The sequence below is a fragment of the Leptodactylus fuscus genome, chromosome 10 (genome assembly GCF_031893055.1).
Source record: "Leptodactylus fuscus isolate aLepFus1 chromosome 10, aLepFus1.hap2, whole genome shotgun sequence".
Lineage (NCBI taxonomy): Eukaryota > Metazoa > Chordata > Amphibia > Anura > Leptodactylidae > Leptodactylus > Leptodactylus fuscus.
In genome coordinates, this window is record NC_134274.1 from 31,693,697 (window position 1) to 31,709,762 (window position 16,066).

At 42.2% G+C, this 16,066-nt stretch overlaps 1 protein-coding gene across 1 annotated transcript in view; it reads right to left on the reverse strand.

Moving 5' to 3' along the window:
• Positions 1-10,574: 10,574 nt before the first annotated feature.
• SGMS1 (sphingomyelin synthase 1) overlaps positions 10,575-16,066 on the reverse strand; it is a 190,914-nt gene continuing 185,422 nt past the window's right edge. Inside the window, exons 8-9 of the mRNA XM_075257544.1 lie at positions 12,688-14,429; positions 10,575-12,445 (exon numbers count right to left, since the gene is read on the reverse strand). Of these exons, the coding sequence (XP_075113645.1) occupies positions 14,253-14,429 (177 nt within the window). The 3' untranslated portion in view covers positions 10,575-12,445; positions 12,688-14,252. The remainder of the gene's footprint in view (positions 12,446-12,687; positions 14,430-16,066) is intronic.

A 16,066-nucleotide genomic window follows, 5' to 3' on the forward strand; every position in this document is an offset into this window, starting at 1 on the left:
TACCTCTGTACCCTCTAGTGGCAGCCAAGTTTCCCCAAGAGTGGACTTGTCCAGTGGATCTGAGTAATGGACTTCACATCATTTCTATATCAATACCCAACAGATCCCATTCCCCCCCCCCCATCGAGGACCCCAGAGTATAATAATCAGAGACCCAGGGAGGATACAAACATAAAAAAAACCTCTGTTACTTACTTCTTCCTAGATCCAGCACACTCCTCGCTGATGTTGCCCATCTTCAATGATGGAAGAGACGTCACTTCAGGCTTATGAGTACAAGCCAGGGCCACATGACGTCTGGGACGTCCCACAAGTAGGCCTGAAGCCTTCTGGAGCCAGGAGACGCAAGTAACAGTGTTTTTTATGTTAACCTCACCTCCACTGGGCCTTCGTTCTTTATATTCGGGAATCTGAAAAGACCTCCTCCGAGTATAATGATAATGTTTGTGGGGTTCGCGGGCCCACAGCCTCACTTACCGATCCTGGCTCTTGCTCACGTCCTCTGCAGAAGGGGAAGTGCCAGTAGCTGTAAGTAGGAACCAGGATCGGTAAGTAAATAGGGCCCATTACCTGCTGGCGTTACTCCAGCAGGTAATGGCCTGTCAAAAAAAAGTCTGCACGGTGGCTCAGTGGTTAGCACTGCAGCCTTGCAGCGCTGGAGTCCTGGTGTTCAAATCCCGCCAAGGGAGTTTGTATGTTCTCCCTGTGTTTGCATGGATTTCCATCCCATATTTCAAAGACATACTGATAGGGACAAAATGTACATTGTGAGCTCTATGTGGGGCTCACAATCTACAAAAAAATAAAAAATAAATAAAAATCTGCAGCGGTAGCCCCCTAATATCCTGGGCCCCGTGGCAGCCGCTACCACTGCTTACTCGGTAGTTACGCCCCTGGATGCACAGAGGACTGAATTATCCACTGTATCAAATTAAAATAATTAAAACTTTCACTGTTTATCTATCATTTATCTGTGGTCGCTCACATATCAGCTGTCCGACACCTGTGCAGGTAGATACAGAAGTACTATACAGTATATCACTTGGAGAAGATAGCAGCCAGAGAGCAGTAGAAGGTCAGAGAGGGGAAACCTTAGCAAACATTGCGGAAGGATTCATATGCAATCCAATAGAAAAAAACTTTGTTCTTCAGTATGAAATGGGAGGTATACAGAAGTACATGCACCATATATCTGTGTACATTTCCTGTACCAAAGAAGGGTCATGTAAATCATTCATGTGCAACTATGGTAGTAAAAACGTTCCCACAAATGCCACCAATTTTCTACCATACTAGTATATTATGTACAAATGGCATCTTGAGGGCTGGGAAACTTGAAGACAAACAGTAGATCCAACCAATGGAGATTCCTATGTGGAAGCAAAAAAGGAAAACCCTTCCTGATACATTGTGATCAATACTAGAAGCTCAGCCAGCTAGTGAGGCAAATCACACAACGTACATCACTTGTGCGTTATCTTGTTCTCCCTCTAGTTGATAAAAAATATTTTACTGCATTTTATCAGCTTGGACTTTCGTTGGGGGCGGAGAGTGACATCAGCGTTTATTACAACTAATCAGCGATTTATTGATAATGTCGATCAACTTCTTTGATAAAATAGATTTCATCTCATGGCGAAAGTTCACAAATTGACCAATTTTTTACAAGATCCCAGTAATAATTATAAGAAAATTCTTTAAGTCTAGGTTCACACCTTCTCCTGTTCTTTGTTTGGAGGTTCCATCCCAAAATCTGCTTAAAAGATTTGGAGAGAAATTCGGAGAAAAGTCCTGCAAACAGGATGAGTTCATTGTCTGAGCCAAGAGAGTGACCAGGTTGGTAGAGGGAAATGAGACAATACATATGGCGGTGCAGCATTGTGGAGAGAAATTTGTAGACTACAAGGTGGGTTTTCAGTTTAATGTTACAAGAAACAAAGAACCGCAGTAATTTGGGCGAGTCTATTTAGTTGAATGCCAGTTAGTAGAGGTTACGGTAGTCTAGGTGAGAAATGATCAGGGTCTGGACTAGAGTTTTAGCAGTGGGGAAGAACCCATATAAGAGATATTTTCTAGGTGTTGGGGACTGGCTTTGGCAATGGATTACACAAAAGGAAGAGAACATAGATCTGAGTCAAGTGTCACTCTACTTCCTTGGGACTGGTGACTTGGAAGGATAAAGGTGTTTAGATGAAGATTTATTTTATTCTTTCTTTTCAGATTTTGTTGCAAATGTTATAACGTATTCATCCTAGGGAAGAGATGGACCTCCAGTGAAGCTGTATGAAGAGTTTGGCCCTATGGATCTCTAGTGAAGCTGTATGAAGAATTTGGCCCTATGGATCTCCAGTGAAGCTGTATGAATAGTTTGGCCATGTGGATCTCCAGTGAAGCTGTATGAAGAGTTTGGCCATGTGGACCTCCAGTGAAGCTGTATGAAGAGTTTGGCCACGTGGACCTCCGGTGAAGCTATATGAAGAGTTTGTCCACGTGGACCTCCGGTGAAGCTATATGAAGAGTTTGGCCACGTTGACCTCCGGTGAAGCTGTATGAAGAGTTTGGCCATGTGGACCTCCGGTGAAGCTATATGAAGAGTTTGTCCATGTGGACCTCCGGTGAAGCTATATGAAGAGTTTGGCCACGTGGACCTCCGGTGAAGCTGTATGAAGAGTTTGGCCATGTGGACCTCCGGTGAAGCTGTATGAAGAGTTTGGCCATGTGGACCTCCGGAGAAGCTGTATGAAGAGTCTGGCTTCTGTGAGAAAAGTGGTAGCTAGGTCCTAAAAAGCCATGGGGGCCCAAAGCACTGCAGTCAGTGGAGAGGAAAGTAAAAATATTAGTGTCTGTATGGCATTTGATATGGGTGAGCGCTGTTTGCCAAAAAGGCGGAAGTCCCACCCGATATGAGGAAATGAGCCATCTCCATCTCTGGTCATATACGGTTAGGACCAGTCTATGGACCTAGTTTGGAGGATGCTACCATCTAGTGAGGGGCTCATAAGAGAATTCCTGGATTCTGGAAGAAATGTTGAATCGTATTTGAAGGATGGAAGAATTAGCTAGTTGGGCAGAAAGAAACCACCCTATGAGTGACTATCCGGCCCACCCACCCTCATTCTCTTTAAGCAAATATTGAATTCATTTGTGGGACCGTTGTATATAGTTCTTAGTCCATATAATCCATATTAGTGCATATACACAGAATCTTTGTATCCGTCTGATCCATATCTGTATAGTATGTGCCAAGATTTACTGCAGTTTCTTGTTTCATTTCCTTGTTCTTATGTTAATGCTCCTTCCCCTTCCAATAAAATGAGAATCATAAAAAAACAGAAAGTATTCATTAGAAAAATGCTTGATAAATAGACCGGACTTCTAATGTGATTTACCCAGGTTATCTATGCAAGGTAATCTGAAAATATGTTCTGTTCTGACATAAGTAGGATAGAGGAGAGTGAAGCTGCGGTGTGCGTCATACATCCCCAGATATTTTATATTTCTGCTCTTGCAATAAATTAATACTACTTGACCTTGTATTTTTACGGAAGCAAAAATAAATTTGAAGCTGATATTGTAGGTCACATCTTCCTCCTTAGAGGAGACACCAATGGCTAAAAATATATGGCCAATGGGTTATTAGACTCACAAGGTCATTTCTTAGATTATACATACATGTAATAAATACATACTGTACATATGCATCCATGTAATATGGGTATTTTATACCGCCTGTGGTCTAAGGTTCTGTTTATGTGGCTATAGACACAAAATTTCTGATACAGGTATAAAATTATATACCTACAAAAGGTGTATGTCCACATCAAACGCCCTAGTATCCAATCCAGTAAAATTCAGCAAACAATCACTTAATGTATACAGGGTTAAGGGGATATTGTCACTCCTTGGGGAGAGACCACCATATCGGTGTGTGGAGACTTATTAAGGCTTTAGCACTCCACTTCGCAAGGGACCATGGGAAGAATATGCAAATCTGTCTTCCCTGATGTAATTAGGAAGTCAGCTGGTGCCTCATTGTTGCAAACCAATAGAGGGCTGACAAGATGCAAGTACATCGAAACGGCCGTCCTCGGTTGAGAGACTATACCTGGTAATACCTGGTAAATCCCAGTGCCATTGCTAAACAAAGGACTCTTGGAAGGTCGAGCATGATGCTAAAGGGAGCAAACCTTTATTTGGTTATTTCACTGAAATTCTGTCTTCCTAACTACATCAGGGAAGACAGGCTTGCACATTTCAGTGAGCGCCCTCTATTGGTTTGCAACACTGAGGCAGCAGCTGACTTCCTAATTACATCATGGAAGACAGATTTGCATATTCTTAATGTATACAGTATCCAACAAGCAGGGGTGAACTATCGAAAGGCACACCCCCCCAAAAATGCACACATGGTACACAACCCCTTTTTATGGCCCCAACATGGTACACAACTACCTTTTTTTGGCCCTGTATACGGCCCCCCCCCTGTTTTTAGGCCCCACACACTATATGACACTGCGTGGTCTGTACAGGAGCATGGACAGGTGAGTAAAAAGTATCTCCCACATTGCAATAATACAATAAGTAGCGGCCAATTAGAAAAAGAGATGCTGCCCCCTCAGTTTATCCCATGAGGCGCCGCCTGAGGCCATTGCCTCATGGAAGATGCCGCCCCCCAGCCAACAAATACTGTAATGGTTGTTACATAATAAAGGACTTGACATCATAAAGTAGTTGTCCCTAATGTTATGGCTGTTTGTGACAATAAGGTGTGTGTACGGTCTCACCGGACTCAGGGTTACAGGACAGAACCATACACCTCCTTTCACCTCATGGAAATGCCATGAACTGCAGGATCTGCAGCCTTTTATGGGTCAGTAATGAGCCCAGGATCTACACCTGGGCTGAGGCCTACTCCAGATCCGCCCTGCGGACCACACATACGGCTGATATATCTAGACTCCAGCACTACGGCCCAGTGCGGGATCACCATTAGGGTAGTTCAGGTGGTAATGCTGTTAGCTGTCTAGGTAATTTAGGGGCCTAAAGTTGTTTAAGGACTGACACCCGGTATGGTACAACCCCAGATCCAAACACGTTGCCTTCATTCCATAACTTCAGATGGTATATTCCCCTTCCTCATTGATGTGAAAGATATATGCAACAGGATACAAGGTGAAGATTGATGGAGGAAATAGGGAATTCAAGGCCCATGATCCTTTGGCAATATGGGGCCCAGAGGAAACCCTGGCTCCATGTACTATTGTCTCGGTTCCATCCATATATGAGCTCTAATGTGACATTAGTGCTTGGTAGTAGCAATGTGGCCGGTATGACATCTCATATCCAAGAAATACCCTATGTTATAGTAGAAGAAAAGGTCCGTGATATTCTCAGTCTTCCAACATCTGACTCCATTGACTTGCATTAGTTGCACCTAATCATGAATTAGGCGCTTCCCCTTTGCACCCTTGTGCCCCAAAGCCGTCATAGATTCTGACATTTATGTCAGTTTTGTGGTGTAAATGATACTGAATATGGTGCCCACAGCGCTTTTTGCAAATACAGGACTTGTGACTACTTTTGTCATAAGTGGCATCTATTTGCGACAATTGTATACCACTGTTCCAGTGTAAGGGATCAGATTAATCTTCCCCCTATGATTTTAAGGTGTCCTTTTGGGGATAGTACCTGGCGGCAGCCCCTGTTGCTGAGAATTACACTTGCACGCAATGCATGAACTGATGCACTTAATACAAATTGGATTGGATTTTGCAATATTTCCCTATTATACATTATGGTCAAGCAGTCCAGTACTATAGTACACTACACATATTACATAACATGAACTCTAACATAGCATACAAATAATCTGTTGTGTAATAAGCCATAGAGTACTCAGACAGTAGAGGGCGATATTGACCAGAAAGCAGACATTCCTGCACAGCTTTGTCTGCAGGTTTAAAAATATCTCCATTTTTTTTTTGTCACCTTTTATTAACGCAAACCAGATACAATGAATCCAGCCGACTCTCTGCGTCATCTAACACAGCATAACGCTTCCAATTCCAAAGAGATAGAGAAGTCTAGAAAAAAAGTTAAAGCAGGTATGACAGCACCGTTCCCCCCCCCTCCCCTGACATATCTGTATACATATATACAAATAATATACAGTATACATATACATATATATATATATATATATACAGTCCTATGAAAAAGTTTGGGCACCCCTATTAATCTTAATCATTTTTAGTTCTAAATATTTTGGTGTTTGCAGCAGCCATTTCAGTGTGATATATCTAATAACTGATGGACACAGTAATATTTCAGGATTGAAATGAGGTTTATTGTACTAACAGAAAATGTGCAATATGCATTAAACCAAAATTTGACCGGTGCAAAAGTATGGGCACCTCAACAGAAAAGTGACATTAATATTTAGTACATCCTCCTTTTGCAAAGATAACAGCCTCTATTTTAGTTTAGTTTAACCCATTCTGAATTGACATATTTCAGCACTATGGCTCTTTGTCACATTTCAAGTCCCTTATATACAGTAGTTGACAGTGATGGAAACCATGTCCCTGCGCGTTCCGCACTGCTGACATTGGTTGGATTGGACGACTTTAGACATTTAGTTTATATAACATTTCTGCTTTCATCTGGTCAGCGGCTGACCACTGGCTGTGTATGGGCAGAGGTGCTGTCACTGACAGCCAGGCCCATCATAATCATAATGACATCCCCATTTTACACAACGCATTCAGAGATTCATTACTGTAGTGACGAGACAGACTGCGCAATCATCGGGTTTTGCAAACTATTCAGGATTTTTTCATGTGCAATGCACTTCACATCTGGCATTCACTTCACATGACAATCTGGACTGTAATAAAACACTATATTTACCTATCTATATACGTATGTATATATTTATACGGTTCTGTATACAAATTTGAATACTTCTGTATATCCAGCACAGGACTGTGGCATAACTTAAAGGGATTCTACCATTAAAAACTTTATTTTTCCTCCCTAAAACGTCGGAATAGCCTTAAGAAAGGCTATTTGTCTCCTACCTTTAGATGTCTTCTCCGCCCCGCTGTTTGGTTAAAATCCCGTTTTCCGCCGGTATGCAAATGAGTTCTCTCGCAGCACTGGGGGCGGGCCCTAGCCCAGCGCTCAAACAGCACTGGGGACGTCCCCAATGCTGCAAGAGAACTCTCCAGTGCCACCTCCATCTTGTTCAGGAACGGGGTATTGTCGCGTCTTCTTCCGGGGGTTGGCTTCAAACTTCTAGGCCGCGGGCCTAGGGCAAAGCCGACTGTGCATGCCCATCGGCCACAAGAATATTGCTGCTTACAATACTGTAAGAAGATGGAGGCGGCGCTGGAGAGTTCTCTTGCAGTATTGGGGACACCCCCAGTGCTGTTTGAGCGCTGGGGCCCGCCCCCAGTGCTGTGAGAGAACTCATTTGCATACCGGCGGAAAATGGGATTTTAACCGAACGGCGGGGCAGAGAAGACATCTAAAGGTAGGAGACAAATAACCTTTCTTAAGGCCATTCCGACGTGTTAAGGAGAAAAAAAAGTTTTTAATGATAGAATCCCTTTAAAGGAAATCAAGTGATTTTTGCCCTCCCATTGGTAGGGCACTAAAATATCAATAATTTTTCAGACAACTTAATCACATTTCATAAAACATACAATTCTGGACCAAAATGTAATTAAAAATGTGGTAGCTTTCTGCTTGAAAAACCTCTCTAAAGTTCCTGCCATTAGGTGTCTCCCTTCTAGCTAATTTGTATTTTACTCCTTCATTGGGAGAGAATCACATACCTAGGTAGGAAGATAGAAGCAAGATGGATCACAGCGATGGGAGGGGCCGATTCATTTCTTTCTTCACACAGTGAATGCAGAGTGGAGGGGTTGATTCTCCTCACAGCTTTCACACACACCTCTGCAAACTGCTCTGTGCGAGGGATGAAAGATTTTGCAAATCTCACTGCTCAAAATTCTTCTATGAATTTCTGGCTATTTGTATGGTTACAGATGGGATATTAATCACAGAGAGCAAGCAGCTTTAGTGACTTTAGCCATAGAGTGTTTGGCTGTGTGTACTTTCCCTGTATTACAGTCCAGTGTTCCTGGATCTCCTATATTAAGGTCACAATAATGGAGGTGAGGGGGCAGACTGCTCTTTATTGAACACACCCTTAGCCCAAGAAAGAAAAATATAAAGTGTGCTACAGCCATAATTTGATGATTAGCAGCACAAAAACTGATAGGCCATCATGTATGGAGGCTATATAGTCATAGAACAGACTGCACAACAAGGTGCTGCAAATATTCCAGCTTTTTAATTAAAACTCAGGTACCCTTTAAAGGGGTTCTCCACAGTGCAGCATCATGATATGTAGTTGCAGACTGCTCAGAGGGCCCATGCTCACCACAGTCCACTGCCAAAAGTACCCACCATGAACACATTTATCTGAACAGGGCCATGGAAAAAATGGAGAAGGTGGCTTGGTCTGTTGAGTCATGTTTTCTTAGATGTTGACGTGCATGTGGGTCACTTACCTCGAAAGGAGATGGAACCAGGTTGCTCTATGATAAAAGAAAAGCAAGAAGATGGAAATAGGGTGATGCTCCGGGAAACCTTCGGTTCTGACATTCATGTGGGCATTACATTATGGTAGAACGTGCACACACTTTTATGCCAACAGTATTGCTTTTGGCCACTTTCAGTAGGATAATGTGCCCTGCCACACTGCAAAAGGGCTAGGAAAGGTCATTCAGGAACAGCACAGAGCTCAAGGGGTAACCTGGACTCAAAACTCTCCAGATCTCAATCCAGTGTAAAATGCTAGAAGATCAAGTCTGATCCGGGGAGGTCACATCTGGCCTCTTAGGACTAAGGATCTGCTGCAAATGTCTTGGTGCCAGATACCACAGTACACTATCAGAGCTCTTCTGGAGTCAAAGTCTTGACATATAGTTGCTATGGTGCCATGAGGGGACCTACACAGTAATGTGCAGATGGTTATATTATGGCTCAGTAGTGTATGTACACTACCCAATAGGTGCCATATAATCTGAATTAATAGAAGCAACTGGCAGAGGAGAGCAATGCCAGTCCTAAGTCTGAATGGTCAACTTGTTTGACCATTTTTAGTTGTATGGCTTTCCAAGTAGTCTTAAGCAGCCTAGCCCTCAGCTGTGTCATGTGACTTGCAATGAGACTCTACAATTCACGTTTCTCCCACAGTCACACTACTGGCCAGAGCTACCAAGAGGTTCTGGTCTCTTAGTAATTCTGACACATATGGGTGCACCTAATCTCAAATCTATGCATATCAGGGACTGGCACAGACATGCAGGATAACTCATGCCAGCTCTGTGCCATGAGTCATAGTATACCTGGCAGACTGGGTGCATATTTGCCCTAATATACGTGAGGACAGGAAGTCAATTCTCTGATTATTCCCATGAGATTTCCATTAAGGTTCTCATAGAAAGGAATAAAGAAACTGATCTCCGGCCTACACATAAGATGCGGTGTCCAGTGCAGTGTATTGCTAGTCATATGACACAGCCGAAGACCTGAAAGGAGTGGATAGCCTCTGCTAACAATATATACACTAAAATGTATGACGTGTATCTGTCTTATGAATCAAACAACAGTGTGGGGGGGGGGTTCCTTAATTCTAATAACAGAAACCTTGTTTTGTCCACAGCTCTATAAGGCGATGTTTCCATGGTAACAGGTTATAAACAAATTTTATGTAATCTGATTGTGGAATTAAACTCCTTGCCATCCGTCCCCTACACTAGATACTGTAGATCAGTGGTCCTCAATAGAGATGAGCGAACACTATTCGGAACAGCCGTTTCGAATAGCACGCTCCCATAGAAATGAATGGAAGCGGCCGGCACGCAGACTTTGCCGGCGGCCGGTTGCTTAACCTCCCCGGGTGCCAGCTACGTCCATTCATTTCTATGGGAGCGTGCTATTCGAAACGGCTGTTTCGAATAGTGTTCGCTCCAACTTCAAACAAGACTACTCTTCCATGGCCCGGTGCTCTGGTCATATGGGGCAGGTTCCACTGTGTGGATGGGATGCTCTGTGGGTAGGCGGGCGTGACACGAGCATCTGAGCAGACATGGCGTATCCTTAGCCCCCGAAGCTGGATACTTGGCGCTAGGCCACATTGGTAAGGTCAAGTGTAAACTACTGGGTAGTGCGGCGTCCTTAGCAGCTACCCCGTAGCAGGGCCTCAATCTTAGCTGGATACTTTGCACTAGGCCACCTTACTATAGTAAGTAGAGATGCGCGAACACTGTCCAGATCAGCCGATCCGAACAGCACGGTCCCATAGAAATGAATGGAAGCACCTGTGACGCCGGCCGGCCGCCGGCAAAGTCAGCGTCACAGGTGCTTCCATTCATTTCTATGGGAGCGTGCTGTTCGGATCGGCTGATCCGAACAGTGTTCGCTCACCTCTAATAGTAACATATAAGCTATCAGGTAGCGCGGCGCCGAGATGAACAAAGTGCAATGAAGACCGTCGTGACTTAAATATAAATATACTTTTAATTAACAGTTCTGGAAACAATGAGGAGACAAAATAATGGTGAAAACAGGTAAGCATGGGAGGGTCAAAAAGAATATCGGAGCAAACAATTCAAACAACATTTTTAGAAAGAGTTTTTTGTTTGTTTGTTTTTTTAATATTAAGTCAATAATAGAAGACACCATAAATAGACAAAGACGTTTCCGATCCATACTGCCCAGCATTAATGGTAAGGCTATGAACACAAGCACAACACAGTTCAAGTGTTTTCTATTTGCTTTTAAGTTTTTTGTAACCTTTTTATTTTTCAAATCAGAGATTTTTTATTTTTTTTTACAGTACAAATATCAACTTGTGAATACACAAAAAAAACAAAAAAAAGAAAAACGACACAGAAGAAAACTCTGTTTTACAGAAAATACAGAATAGATATATATGTGAATATATATCAATTATAGATAGATTTCTTCATTCTTAAAAAACTATTATATCCTGTACATTGGCAATCATATCATCAAATACTTTGTAATTCTCTTAAATATGGTTAGAGCGAAAAAAAAAACACAAGTGCACGAAATGTCCGCACAAATAAAACAGAGAGAACCTGACTATCCCGGAGTATCAAAATCTAAGCAGGACAATGGACAACTCCACCCCCGAGGGAACATGTACAGATGGGTGGAGTTAATTAACAAGGACAACAAAGAATACACAATAACAGGTTGTGCTATACTTATGGTAGGGGGCACCTGAGGTCTATGACAGAACAGGACGCACCAGCGATTTACGTACAGTCGATGTCCATGCACTATATTACGTGAAGAGAGGCCTAACAAGTTTCCTACCCCATTAAGCTGAAATGCCAAACGCCATGTAGGAAAGATCTAGAATCCTGTCGAGTTAAAGGGAGTCTGTCATTAGAACCCAGCCCTGAAGATAGATCGGTGAGGATCAAACAATGTCCGAAGATAGATTAGGATTAGAGATGAGCGGCAGTTTCAAATAGCACGCACCCATAGGAATGAATGGACGCAGCCGGCACGCAGGGGGTTAAGCGGCAGGACGCCGGCCCCGTCTGCGTGCCGGCTGGCTCCATTCATTCCTATGGGTGCGTGCTATTCAAAACTGCTGTTTCCAACAGTACTCGCTCATCTCTAATTAAGATCAATGTTTTGCCCTGGTGAATTGATGACTCTGAAAGGTTTTGAAAATATGCAAATTTTTTAGCTCTTTGGAGTAATTAGTTCACCTTCATAACGCCAAATATTTAATTTGTATATTGACAAAAATGGCGATATCTTGGCAAAGGAGGCAGCAATTTATAGGGGTCCCTAAACTATCCATCTACAGGGCCTGTGGATATGATGGTTTCTGGTGATAGACTCCCTTTGAAGGAGAATTCAATAGCAAATCTATATAAATGTCACCTAAAAGGGGCTGTCTAGGATTTTTTTTTTCCCCAGAAACAGTACCCCCCCCTGTTGTCCATGAGTGGTAGTATTACAGTTCATGTAATGACTGGGCTGATGTGCAATACCAAAAAAAGTGGCGCTGTTTCTGTAACGCTGGCCGTCCACCCATTTCGACGACATTGATACCTCCCCATACGCATGCACGACCATCAAAGTTGTATGGCAAGAAAAAAGCAGAACCTCTTATAATCCCAGACAAACCCCTAGGTTATTAAGTGAAGCCAAGGTGTATGTAGTTGAAATTATTCATCCATATGACAGCAATTTCAATCCTGTATTCTGGCTGCTCAGCGTTACCACTGGCCTTATAGGTTGCAACAAAAGGTACGGGCATGCTGAAACCCTGCTGCCATTAGTGAGGAGTTAGGAAGCCCCCATAAACATTGGATGCCAAAACCAGCTTTAGGGTCATTCACATGTAGGAAGTTGAAAAAAAAAGCCTCCCATTGACTTCAATGGCTTCCGTTTTCCGCGCGGAACCCATTGAAATCAATGGGTGGCTTTTTTCCCATTGATTTCAATGGGTTCCGCATGGAAAATAGAACCCATTGAAGTCAATGGGAGGCTTTTTTTTCCAGCGCTGATTCTGACGCAGATTCTGCGCCAGAATCAGCGCCAACTTCCTGTACATGTGAACGGGACCCTTAGATAACAGACCTGTCCTAGCCCAAGGACAGAAAGCAACACAATGGCGAAACAAAGGCAGCCTAAAAAAAAAACCAGTCAACCACTAGTGACTTTTGGCATAAATTTAAGACATTCGATTTAACAAAAAAAAAATAAAAATTTATATTGTTTTTATGTAGATTTTCTAGGAATTCTCCTTCAAACTTAATGAACTCCACCCACAACCAAATTTTCAATTCTTGGTAAACTTGCAATAGACCAGAAAATTTGAACACAAAATTGTGAAAGACACCTAACTGCTTTTTACAAATATTTTTTGGTTAAAAAAAAGCAGCTTTGAATTTAAAAAAAACCAAAAACACAAGACAAAAAAAATCCCACAAATGGTAGTCAACGGTTTACAATATGAAATGTCTCATTTTTCGCTCTGAACAGATCAAATTATACAATAAAATATGCAATAAATCGTGTTCTCTATGTGCGAATGCCAAAAAAATATGTCGTAACATCTCCGTATATATAGAATTTCTTTCACGTGTGATATGGAATACTTTATTTAAAATTAAAACGACTTAAGACTGCCTACAAGACCATACAATCGAGACGAGGAAGGCACTAGAAACATGTACAAATCTCTCCTCCGAGTAGATCTTCTCCGATATGTAAAAATCTTTATGTTATCTTTATCAACGTCATTTTGAAAAATAAAGGTAGGAAATACTTAGAAAATTCACTTTACAACTGAGTATTTTTTATATTTTTTTTGTACTTTCTGCCACCGTTGCTAAAGATTTTTACAAAACCATATTTTACTAAACCGCTCGTTGTCTTTTTTATTTTACTTTTTAACAGAGCGTTGCCGCGACAGGTAGAAAGATTGGAGAACGCAAAGCTGCAGTCCCACAAAAAAAAACAAAAAAAAGTAATAAATAGGTCAAAAAATTAAAGCAAAAAACCCTAAGGTGCTACCAAAACCAGAGAACGGTGAAGTGATGTCGTAACGATAAATAACTTGAACTTTCATGGATAGAGGTCTGCTAAAGTAAAATGTTAAAAATTATTAAAATAAGGGAAAAAATGGAAAAAAACACAGCCAACTAAACCAGATTTTTTTTAAAAAATCTGGTGGGACTGCAGCATCAGGTTGTTCAGATACTTTGAAGCCTTCATAGAGACACTGGTTAGAAAATGGCTTAGAGCCCAGTATTTGGGGTAAGTGGTATGAAATTATGTTTTCCCAAGAAAATAATGCTTCATTCCCAGACATGACTGGAAACAGACACACGCAGGGTAGAAAATTTTACTGGTTTGTGTGGTTTCTTCATATACAAACAAGCATGGCTATGGTGTCATGTCGTTCCCACGTGGGCAGCACATTGTGTCCAGTCCACGGTGAGCTGAAGTCTTGTTTGTTTCCAACGTGGGTCCTTTGGAGAGTAAATTATCACAGTGCTGACCAGGTAGATGAATAGGTCAAGGTAAGGTAACATAAAGAGGGATGGTAGGTGTTTGCGTTTATGGCATTGTCTAAGAGTACTTAGCACTTCTGAGAGCAGCCGGCACACCGTCTGCAGTTGTGGTTATGCGTCATTTATTAGTCTGCTGTATGCCACCTGCCTTGTGGGCAGCAATGACCAAGGGATGGGCCATTGATAGGATCGAGGTACAACACCGTGAACATTCCTTTCAAAGAACTGGAAAGGTCTATACCACCAGACCCGCGAAAGGAGGTTGGATGGTGACGCTTCTTTTAGCACCTGCAAGGGGTTAAAAAAACACAAAGTAAATTTAAGTTCTATTATAATGAAAAACTAATGTGTCTAAATGGTCCTTTTGAGCTCTTGGGATGCTCTCATAGAGGACCTTTCTGTTCACTAGGTGCCACACTTATAGAGGACCTTTCCGTTCACTAGTTGCCACTCTTATAGAGGACCTTGCCGTTGACTAGGTGGCACTCCACTGTTCTGGCACAGTTGGAATCTTTTCTTTAACCCCCTATTGTGTCAAGTAGGTGGTTCTGGGCTGGAGCAGACAGAGACCACCCATGAGAGAGAATAATTGTGCAAAAATGATTGCTTGTAAATGGAGGGGGCTAGACAATACAATCCAACTGTGCCCGAATCATCGAAACTGAAGGATGCAAAGAGTTGGAGTTTGTAGAGGAGGTGATAGTCCTCTATAAAGAATATTACCGTTAACTTTTATTCCTAAGGCTCTACACCTAGGATACACCATAAAATATTTGTATTGGAGGTTTTCCCTACAATAAAATTATGGATTATTAATATACTTAGTTGCTTATCCACCATGTTGAATTTTTGGTGATTTTTGATAGCTTGGACTCCGGTTTCTGTTCTTCAGGCACTGCAAAAATGAAAATCAAACCAAAAGCGGTTACCCGCAGACCCCATAGACTATTACGGGGGCAGCCGGGTTTCTGCCGAAAAATGCAGAGAGAAGACTCCTGCTTGGAGGACTTTTTTCTCCACATTTTTCAAGCGAAATAGGGGACAGAATCCCCAAACAGGATGCAAGTGCAGATGTGAACCCAATGTTAGACCTTCAATCACATTCAGAGGGTCGAAAAGGGTAACAGAACAATTTCAATATGTAGGAACTAGAGATGGGCGAATAGTGTTTGAAACTATAGTTTCGGATACCTCGCTGCATAGGAATGAATGGAAGCGGCTGGCGCTTAACCCCTTGGTGTTCGGCCGCTTCCATTCATTCCTATGGGAGTGAGGTATTTGAAACTAGAGTTTGGAACACTATTCACTCCTCTCTAGTAGGAACCAAACAGTGGTTGGTAGTAAAAATCATATACAGTGTCTACAGGAGACCTGTGCTCAAGTAAGTCCCATGTCCCCTCCAGACAACAGGTGGAATGGATGTAATACCTCCAAGCAGGGTCTACCAAGACTACTCCAATGTTTACTGGACTGGAAGAGAATGGCCGTCATTACAACCTCTCCCCTTTAAGAAGAATTTCACTAGAAAACCAGTTTTAGCGGAGTGAGAGAATCCCGCACCCAGTCATTGTGCACACAGGGCGAGTGTTGCGTGCGAGACGTCCAGCCTTATGTATACACATTAATATCTTGTATATTGAATAAATGCCTTCACAGAAGAAATAAAAGATAAACCAAGCGGCTCAGCTCCCTATAATAGAAACATCTTGAAAGATAAAATACTCTAAAAGTTCAGAGAAACTCCTGCCAAGCCTCCTGTAACCTTGTCAAAACAGCGGCCGAGACAGGACAGACGGCATTCCTTAGGGGGAAAAGACAATTAAGAACTTTTTGTACAAATCGATGATAAGAATCAATGAGCCCTGCGAGCCTCTATCTACTCCGGGCGCACAAATCACTTGCTACAATGTGTATTACAAGAATAT